This window comes from Athalia rosae, chromosome 7 (genome assembly GCF_917208135.1).
Source record: "Athalia rosae chromosome 7, iyAthRosa1.1, whole genome shotgun sequence".
NCBI classification, from domain to species: Eukaryota; Metazoa; Arthropoda; class Insecta; order Hymenoptera; family Athaliidae; genus Athalia; species Athalia rosae.
Window position 1 is genome coordinate 5022886 of NC_064032.1, and position 26829 is coordinate 5049714.

At 38.7% G+C, this 26829-nt stretch overlaps 4 protein-coding genes and 2 long non-coding RNA genes across 11 annotated transcripts in view; 2 read left to right on the forward strand and 4 right to left on the reverse strand.

Moving 5' to 3' along the window:
• Positions 1-6597, reverse strand: LOC105683740 (rhythmically expressed gene 5 protein). Its single transcript, XM_012396607.3, has 4 exons — positions 6247-6597; positions 4195-4366; positions 3591-3680; positions 1-1827 (listed from the first exon to the last, which is right to left on the reverse strand). Exons 1-4 carry the CDS (start codon positions 6352-6354, stop codon positions 1397-1399), a joined length of 801 nt encoding a protein of 266 aa, XP_012252030.1. The 5' UTR covers positions 6355-6597; the 3' UTR covers positions 1-1396.
• On the forward strand, positions 2255-22597 carry LOC125501737. Of its 3 annotated transcripts, XR_007279381.1 has the most exons (5): positions 2255-2541; positions 17235-18783; positions 18872-20216; positions 20543-20692; positions 21590-22597. It is a non-coding gene; the product is annotated as an uncharacterized LOC125501737 (long non-coding RNA). The 3 variants fall into 3 exon arrangements; XR_007279379.1 differs by having other exon boundaries at positions 18872-20692; XR_007279380.1 differs by having other exon boundaries at positions 18875-20692.
• Positions 10536-19436, reverse strand: LOC125501738. Its single transcript, XR_007279382.1, has 3 exons — positions 19355-19436; positions 18848-18977; positions 10536-13434 (listed from the first exon to the last, which is right to left on the reverse strand). It is a non-coding gene; the product is annotated as an uncharacterized LOC125501738 (long non-coding RNA).
• Positions 20803-21547, reverse strand: LOC110117030 (antimicrobial peptide Alo-2). Its single transcript, XM_048658310.1, has 3 exons — positions 21387-21547; positions 21077-21185; positions 20803-21000 (listed from the first exon to the last, which is right to left on the reverse strand). Exons 2-3 carry the CDS (start codon positions 21176-21178, stop codon positions 20917-20919), a joined length of 186 nt encoding a protein of 61 aa, XP_048514267.1. The 5' UTR covers positions 21179-21185; positions 21387-21547; the 3' UTR covers positions 20803-20916.
• LOC105693532 (eukaryotic translation initiation factor 4E type 3-like) lies at positions 22300-24316 on the reverse strand. The gene is made up of 6 exons (XM_012413537.3): positions 24022-24316; positions 23439-23559; positions 23193-23300; positions 22965-23087; positions 22772-22871; positions 22300-22671 (listed from the first exon to the last, which is right to left on the reverse strand). The coding sequence occupies exons 1-6, from the start codon at positions 24168-24170 to the stop codon at positions 22637-22639; spliced, it is 636 nt and encodes a 211-aa protein (XP_012268960.2). The 5' UTR covers positions 24171-24316; the 3' UTR covers positions 22300-22636.
• LOC105693518 overlaps positions 23634-26829 on the forward strand; it is a 4592-nt gene continuing 1396 nt past the window's right edge. Inside the window, exons 1-3 of one of the 4 annotated variants that reach the window (XM_048658305.1) lie at positions 23634-23975; positions 25855-26029; positions 26633-26814. In XM_048658305.1, coding sequence (XP_048514262.1) covers positions 23973-23975; positions 25855-26029; positions 26633-26814 — 360 coding nt within the window. In that variant the 5' untranslated portion in view covers positions 23634-23972. Of the gene's footprint in view, positions 23976-24670; positions 24846-24962; positions 25771-25854; positions 26030-26632; positions 26815-26829 lie in introns of those variants that run through there. The other 3 variants (XM_012413515.3, XM_048658304.1, XM_048658306.1) reach the window with 3 other exon arrangements.

Below are 26829 nucleotides of genomic sequence, written 5' to 3' on the forward strand. Positions count from 1 at the left end.
TTATTTTAAAGCATTTCTTCTTATTGTTATTAATAGTATCATTGTTATTGTTTAATAATCAGAGTTGTACGTTTGATAGAGAATAATATACATATAAATATATATAATTATACAAATAAAAACAAATCTATATGCATTTGTTCATTGTATTACATATATTCCTAGGGACACATGTATATATGTACAATTAGGATAGCTATGTCTAGTAATACGTATGGGTAACATCACAAATTAAACACGTATGTAAAGAATAAGAAATTTCATTCTTTACCTTCCTCCCACAGCCCACCGACGATACGATCCACATTTTACAAAAGAATTTCCAGTATGTAACAAAAATGTTTGGTTCATTCGTTCGGTTTGACTCGGAAGGCAAAATAAAGAAGGAAAGAGAAAAAAGGTTCATAGATCAGTATTATCAATATGACATACAATTTCGTGATTTTCAACTCACGTGTTAAGCTTACCAATAGTTTTTTTGTTTTTTTGTTTTTTCTTTTTTTTTCAAGATATTTTTTTATGTTTTTAAATTTAGTTTTCGATTATCTCTTTTCGAATATAATCTTACTGTTATCATTGATTTATCACAAATCCTATGCAATAACATAAGTTAGTATAGTTAGAATCAAAATAATCTGTTTAGTCGAGAAAGACATTAAAAATACAAGAGGATTTTTTTTTTGTTCTTTTAGTTAAAGATAATTTTCAAGTGAATTGGGAGCCTCAACGCATTATATCACACATTATAACCGTTAACCAATGAAAGACAAAAAAGGTAATGAAAAATGATCTAAATGTAGAATGTATCGTACGAGAATTATGTACAATGTGATATTTACAAAAATTTCTGTTCGATTAATTTCGAACAGCTGTTAAATCAGGCGTCAAAATTGTTCACAACGTGCCTCCGTGCGATTTGACGACCCGATGTCATCGAATTGAAATACAATTGTCAACGACGTGTATCTCTTTTTTTTAGTACTAAAATACGAAAATTTAAATAAATAGAAATGTATGAAAATTAACTTAGCGAATCTTAAAAATAGTATACAACAATAAAATGTGCTCTTTTTCAATGAATAGATTCTCATCATGGTCGGCCGAAAATTCTCTTTCCTTTTTTCATCCGAATTCAACATCAATGACGCAATAATCTCGTCACAGATTATCATCATCTCTCAATCCTTATACAGCCAACCAATCGTCAGTTGCGTATAACAATAATTATATTAATCTTTATACACTACAATTGTATGAAAATATACGATTCTCATTATCGCTTCGAACAATGAAAAATCGTACGTAAAAATTATCACGCTCCATATACCAGGATCTTTTTACCTCGCGGTGATCAGTGGACAGAAAAAAATGTGAAAAAATGAGGGGAACGCGCGACTCAGTAAAAGCGCACAGTTCGCGCGGCGTAGGTATCGACGTCGTCCGCTCGTCTGTCGCCAAATAGCGGATTGTATTGTTGGCGATGAGACCGCCTCGTGGTGAGTATGACGCTCGGTTTTTGCTGACCGTAAGCGAACAGCGGTCTCTTCGTCGGTTTCGCGCCCAAAGATTTACCAAGGAAGAAGGACCTGCTGTTGGATTCGATTTCGGCGATCGATGGGAGCTTCGAATATTTCAAATCGTCGACGTCCTCGTCTCGTGGCAGCGGAAGTTTCGAATCGCCGGGTACTGGACGTCCGTCGGGAAGAACGCGGATCACCATTGGTCCCATGAGGTAGGGTCCCGTGTGTCCGGCAGGTCTGACATAATCGCTGATCGGCGCCGATGATTCCTCGGCGAGGCCGTTTTGGTCGCTTTCAAAACCGTTATCTGCAATCAGATGTACGTTTTTTTTTTTAATTTTTTTCGGTCACTTCGATCTGCCAAAAGACGGCGGAATGGGTCAGGTGTGAGCACGCCGTGTCTACCTTGCGATGATAAAATAATAATATGCGAATAATTTTGTCGTAAATGACCGTCAATAACGAACCTTCCTACTTCCGACAGCCTTTGGCGTGGTTTGTCTTTGAATTTTAAATTTGAATACAATAAACAACAAGGTTGACTGTACTTCTCGCTGCATCGATCATTCGTTGAATATTTCATTTGAACTCTTCACCGAATTTGCGATTGAAGGAAAACCAGGAAAAATGCGAACGACAAAATACGTGTCAAAATAATTATGATCAGACTTTTTCTAATAACCATCTCGCGTACAACCGGAAAACGGATAGGGTTGAAACAGAAACAAAAGAGGGGGCGAAAGAAGATGGCTGACAACGATTGATCGATTTATATGTGATCGCGTTTCGATGCGCAGAAGCGTAAGATTGACAGAAATGTTAGCTTAACTTTGTTACGCGTTTTATTCAAAGCAGTTAATTCAGTCACGTTATACACGTGCAGATGAGATTCGAGTGGCTTTATACACGTTCGTATGGGTTGGAAAAAAGAGGAAGGAAGAAAAAGAAGAAGAAAAAAAGTTATACGTTCAATGTTAACTATCAGTGCCAAGATGTCATCGTCTCCTCTACAATTTACAAGGTAGTACAAGGTACATAATACCATATCTATAAATACAAGTATATGGTTATGTATATATAAACATGACGCTGTGTGCATATTATACATACATAAGTACATGACATGTACGTACGTACGTACACTGCACAAACAGCAGCAGCAACATCAGAAGCAACTAGGCCAAGGACCACGAGGAAGATTTTTTTTTTTTTTATTCACTTCATTTTTTCACTCCTTCTTTATTTATTTATTTATTTATTTATCTCCACACGTATATTCATTGTCCGAACAATGTGTATGCGGTGAAAATCTTTTTCCGTCGTAACGGTGGTGGAATTTTAAATTAAATTTATACAATGAAAAACCGTCGAAGAATTGAGAAAAAAAATGGAGGAAAAAATGACGATAAAATTATCCCGAAAATAAATATCGTTGGATGCAATGAGGAACAACGCGGTGGTAAGAACGATTTTAAAAATTGTTAGAAATTTCTGCGTTATATTATATGTATATTGTTGTGCAGGGAAAGTGCAGACGGACGAAATTGTTTTGTTGGTGAGTAAAATTTTAGATTGAAATCCACGAGGTATGAAATTTATAAAACGTCGTTGCGGTTTCAAGATCAACGTTTAAGATTGTATTTATTTACCGCATTCCGTGTATATAATAAATAGGTATGTACATACTTCCACATTGTTCGTACACATAAATAAAAATAGGTAAACAGAGAGAAGTAAATAAATACTCGTGCATATAGAAATCGGTGAGTGAAAATAGTGAAAGCACGATTTATGGTGTACAGAAATCACTGGGTTATAAATAAAGAGGAATTGTGTACGGATGGTAAAAAAAAAAAAAAAAAAAAAAAATAACATTAAGAAAAAAAAAAAGGTGAAGGGAACATAACGTGAGAGATATTCTCATAGTTCGGAAAAATAATCTTCCATAAGTCGGATAAATTCGTATCTATTTATTTTCCCCTTTATTGTGAACTTCGTCGGTTTTTATTATTCATGGGGAAAAGCATCGTGAATTACAGGGGAAATAAAATTTTCAAAATCTCTAATTACCTAATGGATCTGCGCCGTTGTTGTAGTGTGCATTTCCATTCCGGTCATAAGTCGAACCAAAATCATTGCTGGTGACGAGTGCGTGCCAAACTGGAAAATAAACGGACGAGAAACGAATTAAAGAGAGGCCCAACGTATCGGCGATTATTTTTTTTTGCATTCCCGTATCATCTTTTTTATCAGTTTTCTTTTTTCAACATTTTTCGGTCAAGCGGCGGCCACCCGGCCTTGGAAAAATGACGCAACACCCGCCCGTTGATAATTTCAATATAAACGCATCGCAATTCGGACGACGATAACGAAGTAGTAAATGCGCAGCGATTTCAACGCCGGGATAAGCGAGGATGCTGCGAACCGCATTTCCGGACCATTCATTACGCTATTTCCGGTCTATTCGGAATCTGACGCACAGCAAATTGCGTACATCCAATTTCATTTGATTATATTTAAATTTTACGCTAACGTTATAACCACAAATTACCAGACCGTGAGGAATAACAAAATGACGTCGTCGAAAATAATTCGCGTTAGATTCTGCTCCTCTTTTTTTTCCCGGTGGCACAGGTACTCCGGGAGGGAAGTAAAAATTCATCGAAATACTCACTCATTTCTTTGGCTCCGCGCTGATAGGGGTCCATTTTATCCAAATAATCTTCGTTCATATTGGCGAGATTTCTCAGACCGGAAACCAGCAGGTTTTTATTGCAGTCCGGCATCGACGAATCCCCGCAGTACTTCGCCACTTGCTTACTGTACACTCTGTACAAGTGACTCATCTGCAACAATGAGAATAAATGATATATCGTTCTCGTTATTGTCATTATAGTTTTAACGTTACATAACCTCAACCGTCGCCATTATTCATCGACCGTTCATGCGTGCGTTACATTTGTCAATCGACCGTTTGTGCATGCGAATGAAATAAAAAAAATAAAAGCTGAGAGAAATTTAAAAAAAAAAAAGAAGGAGTGGTGTATACGCATATTTTCTCTTTGTACCATAGGAAGAGCGCCGCGATGCGACTGTACTGAGCATTTATTCATTCGCGATGATGATTTTTATATTCAAATCACGTATTCGGCGCGGTGAAACTAGCGGCGAATGTGTAACACTTCGAACCGTTACATATTCAAGAGACGTTTGTAACATTCTGACCGGGCGGAGGCGACACAACACTCTTCATTTCTATTTTGTTTTTATTTCTTTTCACAATAAAATTGAACGTGACGTTCATCCAAATTGTTTTAGACCGAAGTTACATAGGTATACATATAGGTTCGCGCACTTGCGACGCGTTTGTATCCAATTTTTTTTTTTTTTTATAACAAGCGTAATTGGAAAGGCAAAATAAGATGAAAAAAACGAAAAGTTGAGAGGGGGGGGAAGAAAATCGACTCGACATTAAAATTTCCAGAGATCAAATTTGATCTAAAATATCGTCGGGGGTTAGGAAGCATACAAATACTTTTGACGAATAGAAATCGGTGGGCGTTCCAAGCGTGCATAATAAAAATTGCTAATACAGTGTCGCATGAAATTCGAATAACAATCGCGAGCACGCTGAAAATTATCCAACGGTTACATATGTTCGGAAGGAGACGACGACGAATAAAAAAATTGGTGATATACAAACGTTGCACGGGTATACCTTTGAAAATTATGCACATAGATTATTTCGTTGTAATTTTTTCGATCCGGAACGCGGTATTGTTTAAATTTGAATTTAAAAGTCTGTCGAAAATTTCTGTGGGCAGAAATTTTCGCCGAATCACGAAGGTGGGTAAGTTATTAATAAAATCTTCGTCGCGATTATCTCGAAGATTATATAAAAGAGATAATCTCCCAAATCTGAGTTTCGGGGATTTAATAATTTTAAGGAACGGTCATCCGACCCGTTGATCGGCGATTATGATTTTATTTTACCTCGTTTGTACGACGCTATGCATAAAAGTAGTTCGACAATTCAAGCAATAATCTGACGTAATGCAACGTCCCATACTCCAAGAAACTACGTAATTACATACGACGTTAAATTCGACCCAGGATAGGCGAAAATCAACTCTGAACTTGAACCTAAACGACCTCCGACTATTCGCGGGTAATAAATTTCAGCCTCGTCCCACGCGAATGGGAATCCGAAATTCGTTCGATAAAATTCCCATACGTTTGGTCGATTTCTTCCTCTTCCGTAATTGTGACGATCGTGAAAATTTTCGACCCAATTATCGGAGAACGATGAAAAACCAAGAGGACAGAAACCGAAAAATCCAACAAGCGTGGCCAGAGATTCGTGAGAGTTAGTCGAAGCATTCTAAATCATGAGGCGGTTTTATTACACCAAAGTGGGCCCCGCGGTCTCCGAGATACTTTATCTGATTTTCCGCTCTTCAAGTTCTATGAATGCGTATAAACTGAACGTCAGCTTTCATTTGTGTTCCACTTTTCTACAATTATAATTCATTTATGTACCACCCGGCATTGAAGCGTTTCGAGAGAAAATTAGAAAGAACGTTCTTGAACTTGCTCGGCTCTACGGTGCGAACGTTCTCACGCTTCTCAACGATCCCTACGGAAATCCCGTTCCCTCCCCCGATCCGAATTTGAGAAGAAGAAAAATGAAAGAAAAAAAAAAAAAAAAGAAAACAATCGATCTTACTTTTTCGTCCCTGGAGAGGAATTCCCACATTGGTATAGCCGATCCCTCGGAGCGGGAAACGGCGAGACACAGCACGACGGTAACGGAAATAATAATACACCGGATCATCTTCACTTGTATGTTTACAATTTTTACCCGTTCACTGATTTCGCTATCACGCCAAAGTTTCCTTTTTATTTATTTACTCTCGCGTATCGCCGGAAAAAATTTTTACCGCTTTACAACAAAAAAAAACCAACTTCTGCTCCGATCTGTTATTAGACCAACTTCGTCCACGCTTCGTCCGCATAGAACTGTCTATCCAAAGGTATTCACCGGTTGGTTATATGCCGAGATTCCTCCTCGGCCGAGAGCCTCTCCCACCATGTTCATTCTGAAAATACCCGCCGACCCCGGGCCCCCGCCGTTTTTAATGACCGTTTGCCGTTTCTACCGGGACGTTACAACGCGTACACAGGTATGCCAGGTATTAACCTCTTCTTCTCGCCGTACGCCGCCGACTACACACCGTGCGAACTCTCGTGTGTCTGTCTGTGTGTGTGCGTGCGTGTCTGTGCGCGGGCGCTTCGTGTTATTCTCTTATACCGTATGTTTACAGCATCCTGGAGGATCTGAATAAGGCGTTAAAAGATCCGAGATATTCGGGGCCCACGCGTAGAAGATATATACGTACATATAAGTGTACGCGGAATCGTCGTCGCCGTTCGGAGATATCGAGGCGAGGACTCGATCGGAACGGAATTTGCCAATTACGATACGGTCGTTTTTCTATTTCTCTTCTATTTTTTTTTTTTTTTTCTTCTTCTTCTTCTTCGAATTTTTCCCCACTTTTTGGAGAGGGGAACCCAAGAGACCAACGTCGCTGTTGATGGGGTCGGAAAGAGAGAAGGGAAAGAGCGGTTTTTTTTAGGAGTATCGGGAGCGTCCCTGTTTTTCGGCAAGGACGCCGAAGAACTTTGTCCCACGATGATCGATCGTGACGACGCGATTACCGAGTCGGTCGAAAAATCACAATTTCCAATTTTTCGAACGAAACCGATCGATCGGTTTCGCTCCGTAGATCGCGATGACGGGGGCGCGGGGTGGCCGATCGGCTCGACAAAATGGCGGCCATTTTCCGGCGCATCTTCGGGCGGAAGAAAAAAAAAAACAGACGGCGCGCGTAAACAGCTGATCGCGAGCCGGAAAAAGGACTCGTGACGGTTGGTACGCTTGATACGAACATGCGGAGGGAAATAAAACGCGAAATTTATTCGCATATATGTATGTAGTATACAAGGATTTCAATATTCTCCAAGTGCACTTCGTGGCGATGAACCCGTTCCGCATTTTTCTCGTTATATATTGTATACAGGTACATTACGCGGATATGCGGGAACGACCGGCCGTCGTCGGAAATACATTCAGACTTCGGTTTATAATATGTTTCGCGATATGAATATGATCATGTTCGGACGAACGTGAGCAGCAGGTTCGGATAAGGTGCGCGTCTTTTTCCTCGATCCCCATAATGCAGAGTCTGAATCACGAGTTCTCTCGAGTGATATATTTGTTTTCTTTTTTTCAATACTTTTATTTTGATTTTTGCCAATTACGCGGCATCCCGATTGCGGTGATGAGCTGTCCGAATAACCAACTTTGTGTTCAACCACGGTTGTTGACTCGCTACTTCACACGATTTCGTTTTTCTAACAAATATATAGGTAGATATATGTATGTAACCGATTGCTCGTACGTCGTAAATAGATACATACGACATCAACGTGAATATATATGTATTTATATATTCAAAGATTCGAAAAAAAAAAAAAATATTCGTTTTTTGAATTTTGTTCCCTGCAATCGCCTCGAGTGTATAGGACTTACATCTGCACGGATGTCGTCCGAATTCGAATCGATGAATTACAATGGCTGATAATTTATTCTGCCGCGGAATGCAGTTTGCTCGTATGTCGTCTTACGTTACACATATGTGTATGTAATGCAAGCGTGGCGCGAAGCCAAGAAAGTTAAAGAAATATTGAAAAAAGAAGACAAAAAAAAAAAAACAACAACAATTGTTGCATGTAAAACGTAGTTACATGTATATATACATATGCAATGTGACTGTTACTTAACAGTCGATGAGAATCCGTTCAAATACGACGAAGAAAAAAACCTCAACGGAATTGGAAATAAATATATATATATATATATATGTGTAAGAGAAAATAATAACGTCGCGTTGAAAATTTTACGGGTATATGTATATATATATATAAAAATGTGAGGATGAATTTTGAAATTTTTTTTTAATGCCACCAACAGTCGTATCGAGTGTATATAAGTATAAATGAATGAATAAATAGGTGCGAAATAGGAATGGAAATAAGCGAGGGAGGAAAAGAGAAAGAGATGAAAAAAATTAAAAATTTAAAATTCACGCCTGACCAAAGTTCTAGAAAAAGATGTAACGCTCATTTATTATATGTCGAGGTCCTCCAATCGAGAAACGTATAATACATATATTATACATACGTTTAGAATTTAGATGTGATGAGACACGCGTGTGTTGCGTCACGGTATTTTATCTTCAAGTTGTTTTATTTTTTGTTTTTTTTTTTTTACATTTTTCTTATTTTTTCTTTACAAAAAAAAAAAAAAAGATCTTCTCCATAATTTCCATGATGTATTCGAAGAAAATTTAAGGAAAATTTGCCAACGCAATGAGTAGCAGATTTTCCCGCCAAACGATCGGCCATTTTGAATAAAAAGAAATCAACGTTGCACCGACCGATCGAACGATCTTCTCTTCGGCAATTTTATCTAACGTTGCAAAATATTTTTCTGTTTTTTTTTTTCTGTTTTTTTTTCTGAACTCGGCCATATCAGGCGCAGGAATTCGAATGTTTACAAAACGCCTTGTAACTCCCACCTGGTTACAAAAATATTCATTCGAATCGTCCGGGGGAACGAGGGTTCACATAAGTGCGTCTACATTTTTGGAAATTCCTAATTTCAAAAAAGAAAAAAAAGACACGAATATCGGCTGGTCGTTGTTTGTTCGTAGAAGGAAATGTCAGCAGAAATACGGTACAATCGGCCGTTCCTGAGGAAGCAGAAGCCGAAACGTTCGAATTTGCAGCGAATCGGTGGGAAATTTTCCCCGACCGAGATAACCAGATGTGTCAACGAACGCCTGATATTTTTTCGGGCCGTTCGATATTTATTGTTGTCGATCAGAGTTCCAAATGATTTTCACGGCGAAGCGTTAGGAAACGTCAAGGTTCCCATATAGGTATTCCGTACGTCGCGTTAAAGAATATATATATAAGAAGATGGAAATTGTTATCTTGACATTTGAAATCCCTTCCGGATTTATGTCGTTGCAATTTATCGGCGGAATCGCAATTGCGTTACAGAGGCGGTGGAAAATCGACTGATGAATATTCCTATGTAGAGACGGAGGTTATGAAGTCGCACGCGTACGGTGTTATTATACTGTACACGTATGTATATCTCTGCGTACAATAAAAGCGCACGGTGATATCATCGTTTCGAATTACATTCCGCCGAACGATCGCCGATTATATTTACGATATAATCCTGTGACCGAATTTGTTTGGCGCAACGTCATCGCGGATCGATTGCGTTCGGAATACCGCGATGCGGATGAAAGAATATCGGAAACGACGAACACCGTGGGGTCGCGAAGATTCTCTCTACCGGTGTCCATCTTCGAAACTACAATAGCCCAGCTGGAGTTCAATCAATCGCATGTATATTATCTTCTCTATTTTAGCTGCCTGACGATCGTATTTTTCAGCCCTTTCTTTTTTTTTGTTTTGGCCAATAAAAACTGAATTTTTTTATAGCGATTTAGAAGCAGTCCCTGAATCGACCAAAAATGAATTACTGAACTCTGTATTATTTCTTTCCCGATTCCTTCTTTTTGTTACGTTGATATTTACAACACAAATGCGTTTAATTATTGTTGGGAGAGGGGGGGGGGGGGGGAGGGGGGGGGGGGCAAAATGGGGTACTTAAGAAACCGTTATGTTTTCAAGGACTTAAATATGCTGATTTTTCTCGTTTTCACTTGTAATTAAAGGAAAATAATCAAATTTCAAGTTGCCGTAGAAAAAAAAAAATTTTTGTTTTATTATCAAATAAAATGCTGTTAACAATGAAAAATAATGTTTTTTTTTCAATGCTATCAAATTTGAAAATATCAAAATTTTTACCAAATTTTTGGGGTACCCCATTTTGCCACCCCTACCCCATTTTGCCCCCCCCCCCCCCCCCCCTAATTGTATTCATTGTCAGTCGGAGTTCCGGCTTCGTAAATTGCGCTGAACAATATGATCCGCGGTGAAAACAATACAGTACGGATTCGTAGAACCCAGGGAGAAATACAATGGTTTGTTATATGTATGTACCGAGGTGACCGTTGGTGCGGTCAACAAGGATACGTCGATCACCTTACCGATCCGTTATGTGAATCTTCGTATAATATTTTATTCGATACCCGCGGAGAACCGATGCATCAACGATTCCTTCTTTTCTTCGAACGCGTTAAATTTCTCTTCGATTTTCATTCCCCCGTTCGTTTCCTCCGTTATCTGTTGTACGCGATTTTCGTTGATCGTTTTTCGCGAAATTTTTTAACGAGAACTAGCCCCGTGGTTCGAAATCGAACGTCGTGAGATTGAAACAAAAGAAGGCGTATCGATCGATTGTTATTCGCGTTGCGGTAACAAATTAATCGTTCGAAATTTCAAATCGAAATTTATCAAGCTCCGGTTGCTATTATTGCAACTTTTCGTGTCATTGAAATCGGAGTGGCGGTGGGGCTTCCATTTTTGGAATTCCCTGGAAAACATTTCTTTCTAAAAATACGAATACTGCAGGAGCCGATGTGCACGCAGTCCACATTTTTTCTCGTTCTGCAATGTTTTCGGCTTACGTGTACACGATTTCGCGTCGCATTTCGGTCATTTCCGACGACCTTTCGTTCGAAAACAAACACGTTTCTCTTCGGATCCACCCGTTACACGTTTCGGCGGTGAGAAAACAAACTGTGCCGATCGCGTGCGAGAATCTAGAAATATTAGAGGCCGAGGATCGTGTAGTAAAAAAATTTTCCGATCGACAAACAAAATTCCACCCTCTACGGATCCGGAGTCGGAGAATAACGTCGTCCGATTGGCGCCGCATAGATGGGATTCCAGAAACTGCGACAGCTCCTCTTCTCCTTCTTTTTTTTTTTTTTTTTTTCTTTTCTTAAAATGTCATTTAGCGGCGCCAGGCCGCTGCTCGACTCTCCATCCCGACGCTAGCCAATTGCGTAGCGTATAATATCTGCGTCACACTTCGATCGATCGCAGATTCCGATATTCGTTCATCGGTTCGTAAAATTTCGAAATTCCTTCGAACCGATAAGATGATAGTCGGGCGCATCGTTACGGCCGTTTCAATGACGCGCAGGTGCCAACGATCACGGTGTTTACTTGTTTACTTGTTTTATTAATCGGGTATCTCGCTTTCGCGCGGCCTCTTTATCGCCGGAAGGCCGATCGACGCCACTTTATTATAACTATACACACATACCATTCGGTTATACTCGGATCAATCACCCGCAGCGTGACGAGTGAAAAAAAAAAAAAAAAAAAAAAAAGAAAAAGAAAACACATCCGCCGTCGTTCAGTTTTACCTATGGTTTCGGATTAACAATAAGTTGCTGCCTGTTTGAAAAAAAAAAAAGAAAAAAAAAAAATACATTTTCCATCGTTGATTCCAACGATGCTATCCTCTATACAATCCTGTGAAATGTCGTGTACCGTATAGATGACCGCCGAAAGTGAGGATGAAAAAAAAAAGAAAAAGAAAAAGTAAAGTAAAGAAAAGACCGTGTGTGGCACTTAAAGTTAGCGAATCGATTAGGCGATGGTCTGCAGCTTGTAGCAGAAAACGTAAAAAGAAAATTAAAAATTAAAGCCGATCTCTGATCAGACGAGCGATTATCCCGAGAGTCTTGTTTTAGCGTTATCTTTTTTCGATTCATCCTCAAAATCGATAACCGACGAATTGTGCAGTTAAACCTCTTTGAAAAAAAGGTGGTTATAATTTGGTCGATTATTTCAGAATAGCCAATTTAAGAATCCCTGATTATATTCATATACACGAAACAATTACCGCTGCTCAAGAATTTGAATTAACATTTTAAAGAGAAAAAAAAACTGGAAGAAGAAAAACAAACTTATGCAGCTTTTAAATTAAATATAGCGAACTGCATTCCGAAATTATGTACGTCTACACTTTTTCGACTTACATATATATATATATATATATGTATATAACGTTCGATTTGGTGTCAACATTGAGAAGCACGTAGCACCGCGACCGGACGGAGGATATCTACTCGGTTTGATCTACTATTTTGCAACGTACGCTGGTTAGAATTACGCGGTGCGATATTTTCACGACGTTTTTCGCATACCGATTTACCCTACGGTAAGTCGCAGGTGATTTTCAAAATACATTCTGATCCGTTGTCGATTTCGATATATCACTCACAATCAGCTGGCTCACCTATGACGGTTTAACCTTATTCATATCTGAGGGAGAAATTAAGATGTCTGTTCCGCCATTGTGGTATTTGCCACGAATTAAATCTTCGTTTGAAAACGACCGAAAAGCCGCCCGTGAGATTTTTAATAAGAAAACCAAAAAACAAAAAAAAAACGTCAACGGTTTAGCGAAGAAATTCGGTTCCATGCACGCCGTTGGATCGAGTATATTAGGAGGACGTGATTCACCGAAAGATTTACCTTCGCGTGCGGGGTCAGCCGGGTGTTAATTGACAGCAGGTTTTTGATAGCGATACGAATATACGCGTACACGTATATCCAAGAGCTAGTGCGGATCTGTATAGAGATGCGAAAAGAAGAATCCGGGTTGCGTTGATAATTGTACAGAATTACCCGCCGGTGGCAATGGACCGCATTCCTGGGTTTTGCCGTCTAGATGTATACATATATCCCGCGTTAGAATTTGAATGAGAGACAAGTTGTTCACATTTTGGAACACCTTATTATCCTCGTTGCTGACATCCTCCGCGCCCGGCGATCGCGGTCCGCGAAGTTTCTCGATCGGATGCCCGGTCGTTGGCTCGATACCCGAACCTCCGACGGATCAATTTTTATTCGTCTGTGGAAACAGAAAAAAACAAATATCGTCGGCGATTGATGCGGTCGTCAGCCGAATCGGATCGGGTGTCTGCGGTGTCGCGTGACCCGTACGGATCCGCACCGATTTTCATCCGAACGGAAAATGCCCAAAAAACTCGCCGAACGATCGAAACAAAAAAAGAGAGAGCGAACGCGCGCGATCATCGCGAAACGTTGTTTGACGCGCGTGTGACTTTCCTTGGTACGATTATAAAGCTGACGAAATCGAATATAATTAATGGACGATATTGTATATCCCAACGACGTCATACTTGATATACCTCTGACGTTCCGCTACAAGCGTCTCTACAGTTATTTGATTTCTTGGTCACGCGTCACGAACTTTTGGCTTCTTTCGAGACGCGGGCGTCACACGCGCGCGCGTTTAGTCGACGTTCGCCAATTATCGTCGACGTAATTATCGCCGCGGTCGATCCGCCATCGAGACGAAAACGAAACAGCGTCCGCGTTACGGCGTTTGAGGAAAATCGAAGGGTGAAAAATTAGCGACCGACGCGTCCCGCGGAGGTCCTTCCCGTCGCCCGCGGAACGTCGAGAATTTCGACCACTTTTTTTCTATCTGCGAAGTTCGAATTCTTTCCAGTCTGGTCTGTAGCCCACGGAAAACTATTACGCGCATCCCACATTGTAACCGATTGACGCACGAACTCCTTTTAAGGGCCATCTAGCGACATCGGTTTTTATAATTCTCTTTCGGTCATCGGATACACGATAATTAATCGTCATCTGCATGACCATCTTTACAACGTATCTCAACTTGTTATAAATCAACAACTGTACGCATCGAATTCCTCGTTCTTATTTATTTGAAAACCCATACAACTTCGACTGTCCGTTCGGATCGCCTTCTAACCGCGAAATATGCCACTGGCGCCAACCGGCCATCAATAAAAATCTCGCGCTAGACGCCGATTTTTATTGGTATGCCGAATATTTCGCGTCTCTCTTTTTTTTTTCTCCTTTCCACTATTTTTTATTATTTTTTTATTTTTTTTATTTTTTTATTCCATATGGATTTATTTTCATTTTCACTGTCATCTTCGGAACAACACCGATTTTGAATATTCGAATATTTTTTTCTTTTTCTTTTGAAGCCAAGACGTAACTATAATCTCGAAAGCAAAAAAAAAAAAAATAACGAATATCCATATTTTAATTGGAATCTGTGATTCCCGAGCAAAATGAGTCAGATCTTGAATTTTTCGTTTATCGCACCGCCGTGCGCGCACGTTATATATTTCGAAAATCTCGATAAAATATAATGACCGAATCGGAGGGGAATTCAGGCGGAACAGGAATCGGTTTATGCCAAAAAACGATCTTAGGATCATAGCCATAAACGACACGTCGCTGGAATTCCGAGTATTTCGCGTACGCGATAAAATTTTATCGAGCTTTTCTCGACCCTCGCTTTTTTCTAGCTCTCCGATCACGTGGATATCAAAAAACAGAAATAGAGAGAGAGAGAGAGAGAGAGAGAGAGAGAGAGAGAGAGAGAGAGAGAGAGAGAGAGAGAGAGAGAGAGAGAGAGAGAGAGAGAGAGAGAGAGAGAGAGAGAGAAAATGGTGCACCGCAATCTCCGAAACTGCAGGATACCCACACATATGTATATATATAATATGTAGATGAAGAAAAACGTCGAGTAAAATGTAAAAGTGGTATAACTCTATGAATTCATAGAGCGAAGTGTACGTAAAATTTGAATACCTCTACTGAATAGGCGTTCGTACGCACGTGTAGATTGAAAACGGAAATCTACCGATCGTCGAGGACAAACTCGAGTTTTGGCCTCTCCCGGCGTTACGCCGATACACGCCACTACGGGACGGTACCGCGACGCGCCTCGACGCCCGCGCCGCCGTCGATTATGCGGCGTCATAATTCCTCGTCGTCGTCGTCGTCGTCGTCGTCGTCGTCTCGACGCCCCGCGGCCGTGGCAAGGACGTCGGGCTTCCGTCGAACTCCGAAAAACCGCTCGCACCGAACTACGACGACAAGAAAAAAACAAAAAAAACAAAAAAAACAACAAAAAAAGAAAAGAAAAAGGGATATACGGTAAAAAAATAGCGTAGCGTAAACAACTATTTAACCGGTAGCTAAAATCAATATAGTGGGGCATTCCGTGACAAATCAAAGGTTTTTTTTTTTTTTTCATTTTTTTTTTTTACAACGGACTTACGGCTCGCTCCGAGACTCGCGCTGTGGAATAGAAAATTTTTTATACCTCGATAATGTTCGCGGAAATTTTATCGGGGGAAAAATCCGTCGAACTGAAATTTCGTTTCCAGATTGACCATTTTTTATTCGTTATACTGACAATGGGAAAATTCAGCGATTCAAACGTCGATGTGAATGAGAATAACCGAGTAATTTTTTGATCGCTGAAAGGGCAACGAAAAATCAAGTTTTCGAAAACGTAGATAAGTTTCTCGTCTTTTTTATAGTCTTCGATTATAGTAAAGGTATATTTGAGGCGATGAATTTTTCGAACAGGCAAAAAAATTCCGGCCGATTTTCATGGCGATAAAACGGATCACTTATATATGCGTTAATTAACGAAATTTCGAGCGATAAAAACTGCGTCTGAAAAATCGACGAATAATTCATATTTCGAGGCTGCAACGTCGACGTTATATCGGCGCCATATTTAATTACAACATGACAAGTGAGGCGCATTAGATCATCGGATACAATTATCATTGGAATTTATATAAATGAAAACGCGTTTGGCCGATTATCAAATGACGTTTTAACCCTCAAAAGATATGCCGCAGATTTTTTCCGATGGTACATAATATGCATATTCTAATTGGAGGACATCTAGCTGGGAATAATAATGAGAATCGTCATCATCATTATCATTATTATTATTATTATTATAAAATAACGCGTCCTGAAACGCAAATCGTCATTTCTGCTGACACGAGATACGAAGAAGAAAGAGAGGAGAAATAAAAAAAAAATAAATAAATAAAAAATACGAGACACTTTTACCGTGGTTTGAACTGTACAGCGTTTTTCAAAAATCTTCACATATCCGTCACAAGCGAGGATTATTTATTTCCTATTCTATGGCGTGTGCGATGATTTCTTTGCGATTTTTATAGAAAAGTTTTTTTTTTTTTTGTAAAAAACTTTGTCGGGATTCTAAAATCTCGTGGATAAGAGGTAATCGATATTTGACGTGGTGACTTTGCGGAGTTTTAAACGCCCTGTACAACAATAATTACAATTATAGTTACATACGCGGTTTTTACTACCTCTGTTAATGTCTATATATAAATCTAGGATAGCATTGACCCTATTGTAATCTGAACTGTACGTACGTACATAAGTAGCGTAGGTACTCACATGGTATTACTGTACCTCACACGTCATCGATGGACAAAATAAAATATCATCGCATGTTACGTCAGTTATAGTCACCGTTTCGTCTGCTTTTAGAGCAAAAAATTTTCAAAAAATTGCATTTCGATTGGATATCTACCGAATACAAGACTAACGTTCGCCCAACGCAGTTTTCAGGTGGACGCCGTGTACAGTAATTGATCGTGTTTTCCCCTCCCCCCCATTTTATTCGTTCCTAATTGTCACTGTTTTGGAAAATTTCATAACCGAGGACGGAGCGTTTCGCATGAGGCGTTAACCCGCCTGAGTAAATTTGAATTTTTTTTTTTTTGCATATAATTTTGACGGATGACGGCTGTATAATACATTCGACGATGACGATACGGTGATAACGATACGGTTGTCGCGTAGGGGGAAAGGGAACGCAACGCTATCCGACTAAATTTAATGAGCCACATCTGAAGAAAAGGAAGAATTCAGAAGCGAAGATGATGGAGGTGAAAAAAAAAAGAAGCATATTAACGTTATAAGTTACGAGGAATTTAACAGGTAATATGGAAAAAAATTTGGTCTCCTTGGCAAGGTCGTCTACTCCTCCTCCAACACCTGCCGGATTACAGGTTATACACCACTACACGTCGCGCACACGACAGTCGCCACGAGTTTTGCGTTTTTTGAGGTAAAGAAAACAAAAAAAAAAAAAAAACAAGAATAACATAAAAAATATTATGCATTATAAGGTGAATACAATTTATACATAAGAATCTCCGCGATACATTGTGTAACGCGGCTGATTTATGTAATTATTTAAAAACGGAAATTATTCGTTTTTGGAAATTCGAGTTAAAATAAAAAAAAAAAAAAAAAAAAACAACTTCTCACTCATCAGCCGCTGATTAAATTTCAAAGAATATTTTTACCGAGTCTCGATGAAATCCAAAAAAATTGGAAAGGAAACGGTAAATCAGTCGGGTAAGAACCTCCGACTTTTTTCTGAATATAAAATCTTTTCGTTTTTCGTTGGATTTTTGGTAAAACATGAGAACCATTTTTTGGTGCATCTGGTTGTGATCGACGATGTTGATAACGATACGTCTGATTTTCTCAGGATATACATATAAATGCTCATAATAATGTGAGATGGGTTGAAATTGCGGATTGACATTAAGCCTAGATCGGTTGAAATGTTTGATTGCATCTCGTGAGTTACGAGCCACCGTAACTTAAGGATATTTATTAGATACCGGATTCCTGAATAAAAATCTGTTTTGATTTCTCTGGAATTCGCATATTGACGTCAATTCATTTTAAAACCAGGATGTGTTCAAAAATGTTAAGCAATTGGCCGTAGTCGACTATACCTATATATTTCACGCCGTACACGCCGGGCGTATCTACGGTATAAGAAATTTTATAGTGATTTTGACCGACATAAATTTTCAGGAATCCGACCTCATCCATTGTCAAACGTGTTTCTATCATTTTTTTGTTCCCCTGCGTTAAAAACGGACGAGATCCGAAACAAGGAGAATCAAAAACTAAAACCAGAAACATAAAATTGAGATGAGAAAAAAAAAAGTGAGCGTGCAGCAATAAAAATGTCAGGACAATGTTCTCAAAAAACTGTCGGATCGGTTGATAGGTTTTTGTCGAGCGGATTGTGGCCGGTCTCATAATTCTAATTTAGGAAATATCGAAATTGTAATCGTCGCTCGTGAATCGCGGACGAATTGAAGATGTTATAATGCGCGTATACAGTTTTTACGTATAGAAATTAAATTATTGTGGCAGGAAAAAGCAGGTTTTAATTTGAATACGGAGTCAAAAATCATCGTAGCTATAGTGGCTGGCGCCGAGACGGCGCGACAACAAAATATCTCGAAGGAGGCAGACACCAAAAGCGATCGGCGAAAAAGACTAGCGTAGCATAGCCTAACCTAGCAGCCACTCAGAATTTAAGGTATTCACAAAAACTCACTCGATTAATCACAGATAAAGAATTAATAATGATAAAATTCTTGTACCACACGTCGCTGACTTTCTGACAGCAGGTTGGAGGCGGCACTCGCTACTCCCGGGCCTCACGTACGTTGAAATTTCCTGTGTGTGGTCGTCGATTGGACGGCCGCGAGGATTGCCGATATGCAGGCAGAACTGAAAACGAATATTCACGATGTTCAAATTTCACCTAAATTCTATCTGACCTGTACGTTAATTATGACAGATTGTATACAATTATGATCTGAATTATGAGATGTGCGAAATCTGACAGTCATTGTTAAAAAATCCCTCAACTGTTCGGGACAATTTACCGGAGAGACCCGATTGAATCCTGATCAGGTTGTCCTAGGTTTCCTCATAATAATTGTTCATTTTTGTACAAAATATCAGATTTTGACTTCATGAACCGATTTTTGGTAAAATCATATCTTTTTTTTTCATTCAAACATCCCATATACTTATTGGGGGATCTTGCGTTTGGCGTTGTCCACTCGGCGAATTTGGAATTGTGACTTTAATTTTTTTCTTACCTGTGAGACCCTCTGGTCTCTAATTAATTCCATTATGAGAGTGTATCAATTTAACGGTCACGGGAAACGATTATAATACTTAATTATGATGCACTGTTATGATGGTGATATAAAAAATATAACTTTTAAAAATTGAAAAGATGTCACTAGTTGCTTGATTCAAAATTCAAAATTAACAACAGTGCTGCTCCAGTCGGTTGTGGTTGTTGACCGAACTTCTTTGTTTAAACTTTAATAATAACTTACCGACGTACTGAGAAAACCAATACCTTTTTTATCGCCGGAGTTTTGAACAATAAAAAAATCAAGGCTTATTCAAATTCAAATACATCGAACAATGAAATTCTTAGCAATTTAAAACTTCGTACAATTACAGAAGTAATGGTGAATGCTAAAAACAGATTCGTAAAATTTGAACGGATAATGTCAGACATTAAAAACAATTATCACTTACGTGATAAATTAGAATCATCACCAAACGCCTGTTTCTCGATGAATGTTTACTTCACTGTACGACGCTTCAGCAACCCACCCTCCTCGTTTTCTTTATTTACTGATCTATTATCAATAGTTAATGTCGCCATACATGCTGGTGCATATGGCACTCACAAAATCAATCCTGCTACGATATACCTCTTTCCGCTGCAGCTAAGATTGAGAAGGATTCAATTCAACGAATTGTTTAGAATCTGTATTCATCGACGTAGAACAATCTTGTGCTTTTTTCTGTGTCTTCTGATTCCCTTGACCGCAAGGACATCACGCAAAATCTATAATTTTCAAATACTTTCAAAATTCGCAAATATGGCGACTGTCGCTAAACACTCACCTTGGACACCTTAGCCCACTGATGCAATTTCTAGTGACTACTAAAGGATTCGTCGGATGCAGCTACATAATTCTTCTACTAATGTACTACATCCATGGGTTTGTCATGAACACCATGCGTGTGCAGATACAAGATCATGTATCATATTTTGGAAAATATGAACCAAGTAGATTTTATATGGTCTGCTCATTTTTGTAGTGAATATGAAGGCCATTGCAGTTTGTGTACTCTTGATATCATCGATACCACTTTGGTAGAAATGGCCTTCAGCTAATTAAAAACAGAACTCAGAATGTTCACCTCATGCAGGACACATCATATAGAATATTGATATAGCATATACTTATGTATATGTGTAGAATGTGGTATATATCTCATATACTCTGCAAAGGATGAGTCCACAATAAAGCGTCAGCTCCACAGAAGAAATTCTGGTTTTTGATAACTGCTGTTCCCTTGAGTGGACATGGGGTGATGATGCCCCTGCATACTACACTCATTTTTTGCAGGTAATGGAACACACAATTTTTAAATTTTTTAAATGCAGTTTTATTGTTTCATCAAGTTTGTCTTTGATTTCTAAAATAACAATCGTAACATTGATGACACACAATAAAAATTCACATAGTAATAATTTTACTCAGTACAAATACAAAGAAGGAGCCATTGCCAGCGGGTATGAGATTGCGGAGATCATTTTTCAAGCATGATGAGCCGAGGTTTGAATTTGTATTTATCTGCAATAACCAGCTACCCAGCCTGGCTCTTTGTGACAATATCCACTGCAGCAGTTACCCTGGCTTCCGTCGGGTTGACACTAAAATCATTTGCAAAAAATATTACTTCACATATGCGCAAAGAATCTAGCTATTATTTCGATTTTTCATACTAACTCCATTGCGATCGCTGATGCAAGCTTCAGCCGATCCGACGTATGCCGATATAACGGCAACGAAGAGAAGAACCACAAAGATGTTGAACAACAATTTGGCCATTTTGATGCTGTTGTCCATAATTAAAAAAAAAAACAAACAACATCTTAGAGGATTATTGGAAAGACTGTTTGCAGTCGAACAGATTTTTTATCAAGCTAGCGGTGCATCCACCTCTCGTACGATTTAATTGTAATAATTTTTCTCTGTTTTTCAAAATTGGCATTACATTGAAGAATTATAATTTTTTAATGTTGATGGTCGTGCTTACCGGAATAATCCTCTCCTCGGTCAGCAAGGTATTTAGAATTGGCAAGTTTCTTCTCAGAGAATAGACTCAAACTGATCTGAGAGAGTAACTTCCCCTTTATTTATACCAAAAACTGATGTAGTGCAGTCTTTTGAGGCAACACCCCCACTCTGTTTGTATCCAAAATGGATTGACCAGGATGCTGCATAAACTTGTTCTTCCAGTTGGGGAATGTTACAAGGAAATATCGCTGATTGTCTAACGACCCGTGCTACCTGGATGAGTTCTTACGGCATAGGCTGCTTGGCACAAATATCTGGTGTGCCACAAATTTCACCACTTGGGAGTTTTTGTGCAAACCTGTTATTTTGAATGGGGGAAGTTACAAGGAAATGTCATTGGTCTGTCCAATGGCCTGTACTGCCGGGATGAGATCTTGCTGGCCATGAGTTAATTCGGTGACAATAATATATTGTTTACAAAATAATAATAATATGTGTTATTAGAGCCCTGAATAAAAATCCGGTCTCATTCCTTTGTAATTCATTGGCGTCAATCTTTTCTAATAAAAAAAAAACGACATCAAAATATCTCAAACTTCTGTTAGAAATTTCATTTGCGACTTTACCGGCGACTACTAAACAGTAAATCATTGAGAAATCCCCAATGAAATTCAGCAGCACCCTTTCCGATCACTCCTCCAGATTTGATCACGCTGGTCATTTAGGTTTGGGAGCGAGTCCAGTTAATCTGAAGTGTGCGGGAGTGGACTGTGGCTTGTAAAGCAGATTATGGATATTGTTTAGAATTTACACGCTGATAGTCCTTGGGAGTGAAATTTTTCTGACAAACATTTTTAAACTAGTGAAAAATTATCACCATGTAGTTTATCTGCAAGTTTGTAGCGGGGTGAATTGAAAGAGAACTTTTAATATTAAGTGTAAAAAAATATATTCAACAAATAGCAATAATACATCAATTTCTAGTGATGTAAATATATGTAGTCAAATTCAGTATCACATTGCTCACCAAATATTAAAACATATGAATTTCCTAGGAATATAAAAGATTTACAATTTAGTTGATTAACTGCTCTGGTTAACAAAAATCTCACTCACTCACTCTCTCTCTCTCTTTCTGTCTTTCCGTCTCTCTCTTGGCACATGAAATTCTTCGTTACTAGTCATTAACCACCTGCCTTCGACAAATGCCCCGATTAACATACCTGGATTTCCAATTATACTTAATCAAATAGTTACGCCGATCCATCTTCAGCAACGACCATATGCATAATTCGATTGATGAGCTGAAAATATTATGACTCTATACGAATTGTTTACAACCAGGAGCAATCTAAAAGCGGATCCTCTCGCTAGCGTGTGAGGTTGAAAATGCAATCTACTCACGTTTGTAAAACTCCGCAGGAAAGGTAACCTCCGGTAATAGTTGGTGAACTTTTTTAAGAACGGTTGCATTCGAAGCCAAAGCTGCATCGATGTTCCAGATCTGCGATAAAATGGCTTTGTCAAATCTCGAGTCGGTCAGGGATAAATTGATCTCCTCATTATCAGCTGTTGTTCGTTATTCATGAAAACATACCTGTATCAAATCGTCTCGGTCTCTGATAGAGACTGTTACTCCGCATATTTCGTCACCTTCAGCTACGCTATCGGAAAACTGCTCACCTATCGCAGCTAAGACGATTTCTTTCCAAACGCCAGCCTGAGTTATCATTACCGAACAGAAACAAGAAAATCAGTTGGTTCACTGGATCAGGAATTTTAATCATTCAATGGGGTGATAATAGAAATTTAAATAGCTGCTCACCGTGTCATACTTGTGACACTTCAGCCTCCATGTTCCGCCACGCTGATTAACAGGTTCCTCCCAGAGCGGGTATCTCTCGTCTCTCATCAAGTGATAACTGTATCGAACCTATGCTACGACAAATAAGTAACGACTTAAAGATTTATCTTGAAGATATTTCCAACTTTATGGAGATACTCAGAGATTGGTCACTTCCCTTATCAAAAAAGTGTTAGCTTATCTTAGACTGATATTGATAAAACAGACCTGAATATCCCCAGCACTAGGTATGTTGTTGAACACCGCCCAAAAACTTTGAACTGTGTTGACCGTGTAAATTTTCTTCAAATTAGCCTTGTATTCTTCGGCCGTTGTTCCAGAAATGGCTCTATCAAAAACCATGAGCAAATCAGACGTCTTCTAATAGTATCAAATCGGGGAAATAAGTGTTTGTGCGAGTACAACACATGCTGCAATTGTGTAATAATTGTTTAGATAATTTCAAATGTCAAAAGGTCTTGCTACGACCACTAAACAACCGCTGATAAAATCTTTACTAGGTATATATCTATGTTCTCTGGGATCGGAGAAGATCATCGAGTATAATTCTACGAAACAAACAAACAAATGTTCAAAAGATTACCATGAAAAATATACCGTCGATAGAAGATTTAACAAAGTAATTATCAGAATCAAAAGGACTCAGGAGCACCATCGAAGTTGGAATTAAAAGTCATCGCTTGGAATCACGATTCTTATTTTAGCTGCATGTGTCGTCTGTCATAGGACGAAAATTGAACTATGGTGCGTGACGTTGTATTATTTATTTAATTATTAATTTCCAACTCACTTGTCCAGCCAAAAAGTCCATGAAGTTTGAAGCGGTATTCCACAAGTTTCATGCTCCTTTATCGTTTCAACTGTGGCGTTTGAAAATATTGGCGACTTTGACAAATCCGTAGGAATCTGATCGTTCGATCCGCACTTTAACGCGGCCATATTTGACGCAATTAGGTTGACGTTCGTTCTATTATCAACCTGGTCACGGGACTTGTCATGTGATCAATTGACACAAACCAGCTGACGCATACATGCGCGCGTTTCTTTGCCCTGTGAATCCTATTTTTAAATTTACCAAAAATTAATTTTCGTATAAAAACATGTGGGGACATGTCCTTTTCCACTGACACAAGGGCCCAAAAATTAGAGGGAAAAAGTAAGATGAAAAAAGGGCAAAAACGGATCCGCATATTTCTTAACGGAGGTGAATCCTGGAAATGGCACCTAATCGGATGAATCTTCTCGTTTCGGAGCACGCTAAAAGTAGGCTAAAGGTATAAAAATTTTAGGAAAATTAAAATTCTCGTCCCGGATTGTCTACCCATCCTCGATAGAACTACCGGTACACATCTGGGATGACGTGTTTTTCTTAGTTTTTTTGTACACAACATGCATAGCTACTACCTCCCCGAATTCATAGCAGAGTGATTACTGGACCCTATTTTCATTTTCAGTCGAGCGCTCGCCTCCGGCCGTGGCGTTTATCTGCATCTGGCTTCGCGAAGCTGCGGACCTCTTCTGGGTGTTTTTTTATTAACATATATTATTTAATATCCGAATTCGTTTGTCTGTGAAACGTTAAAAAATTTCGAATAAAACTATAACAGGATGGAGGTAATGACCAATAGCAATAAATTCTGATAATACTGTACACCTCTAAACTATTTAGGTCAGCAAACGGTTTGAAGATCTTCTATTTTGTTCATCTATTTAATCCCTTCATTTCATTCATTTGAAGAAATCATCTTTGCTCTCAAACCTTTTTTCGCGAGAGGCAGCCGGTATCTTAATTAATTAATTCATTAACGCGGCTATCGTTCAATATCAACAGATTTTCCCTCGAAGGTTCAATATCCGGTGACGCAATCGACCCACTTTTATCTGTAATGTGAGAACAAATTTCCGAAACGGATTTTTACTCAAAAACAAGAAAAAAATTAATTAAATAAATAATCACTAACGAATTATCATAACAGGAAGGTGTTCGGTTTTCAAGCTCAGAGAGAAAAACAATTCTATACAAAATATTTGGCTCGGTTGTTATGGAAAATGATGAATTTATCTGATACGAACGTAAAAGTAATCGCAGGTTTTATCACATGTGGTTTAATTATCAAAGCAATACACGTGTGTCAGCATTTCATTTATTCATTTTTTGCTACTGGTTATTTTTTTTTTCTTTTTCTTACTAAAATTTTATTTAAAACATCAATCCCATTTCCAATTGGTGAAAGTACGTCGGTTCCGACGTAACTTTAAGATCAGCCAACACGACTAAGATGGAATTAAAATATGCGTATGACGCATAAATGAGAAAAATAATGTATTCTATTATGTATGTACATTCCGGCTCGGTATAGTATATCGAACAAGTGTGGTTTAAGGTGTGGGATGTGGATTTAACCGTATCTTTTTGGATGTTTTTCTTTCAACTAATGTACCATTGCTTGCAATTAAGTTTCGACGATGTATACTTATATACATGGCGATATATTTCCTGTACCATTTGAACGCAAATTTAGCGCTCCTCAATATTCATGTACGCTAATTGCATAATGTGTTTTTCGTGGCACATGGGATCGCTTTAATTTTTTTAAAATCGATGTAAAACAATGAATTGCAGAGATTAAAGCAGACGGCGATTTCTATGCTGCGACTAATTTGGCGGCAAAAATTTGTAATTGGAGCTGCTATACTGTTCTTCATCGGCGTTTGCATTGTTGTTTCAAAAACTGCAGAGACAACGTCACCGCCTGATTACACGGACGATTTCTTGATTGCGAAACTCAGCGAAGAAGGTAATTAATTGTTTTCGTTTTTTCCGTTTTTTCTTTTTCCAGAAAGAGAAAATTCAATGGAATTTACGTTGCCAAATACCAACGCCGCGTGTGTCTTGACGGAAGATTTTTTTGAAAAATCAATGCGAATTAAAAAAGCTCGTATTCAGAGTAAATTGAATTAAAATCAAAGCTGCACTAATTTGTTCGGTTAATCTTGACTTCATCCACCGTTATAACGAGATGAAATGACAGTGACAAGAAATTCATCGTTAGATAAAGTTATCGATCTAATTTAGTTTTGGTTGTACCGTTGACAAGTATGGTAATGATCTTTTTAATACTATTAAGCTATTCCCCGGCTGGATTCATGAATAGATAATTTTTTAAGTTGTCTTAATTGACAGTCTATTAGCTTGTTAACCGCATTGACACAATAGAATCTGTTGCCATTAAGAAACACTACTTTGCGACAGTCGAGCCGACGAGCTAGAAAATTAATATGATGTAATCATTGAGGGGCTTCGCAGTCAACCATATTTTTTTTTGCAAACTCGCTTTGAAAATGGACAATACTTCATGTTCCCCAATGGACTAATAACCCACTTTTTTCTATCTACACAGACAAGAGTAATTACAATAATGAGAATACCTCGATGTTTGATCCCGGGCTTTTGAAGGAGACAAGGGAGAGATGGATAGTTTCGAGGCATAATGCTTCGATGCCTTATAATCTGGAGCAGCCAGCCGTGATGGACCCATCTATGGGACAAGCGGAGAAGATAAATGGGATCTTCAAAAACATGGCAAGTTTCTGAGTG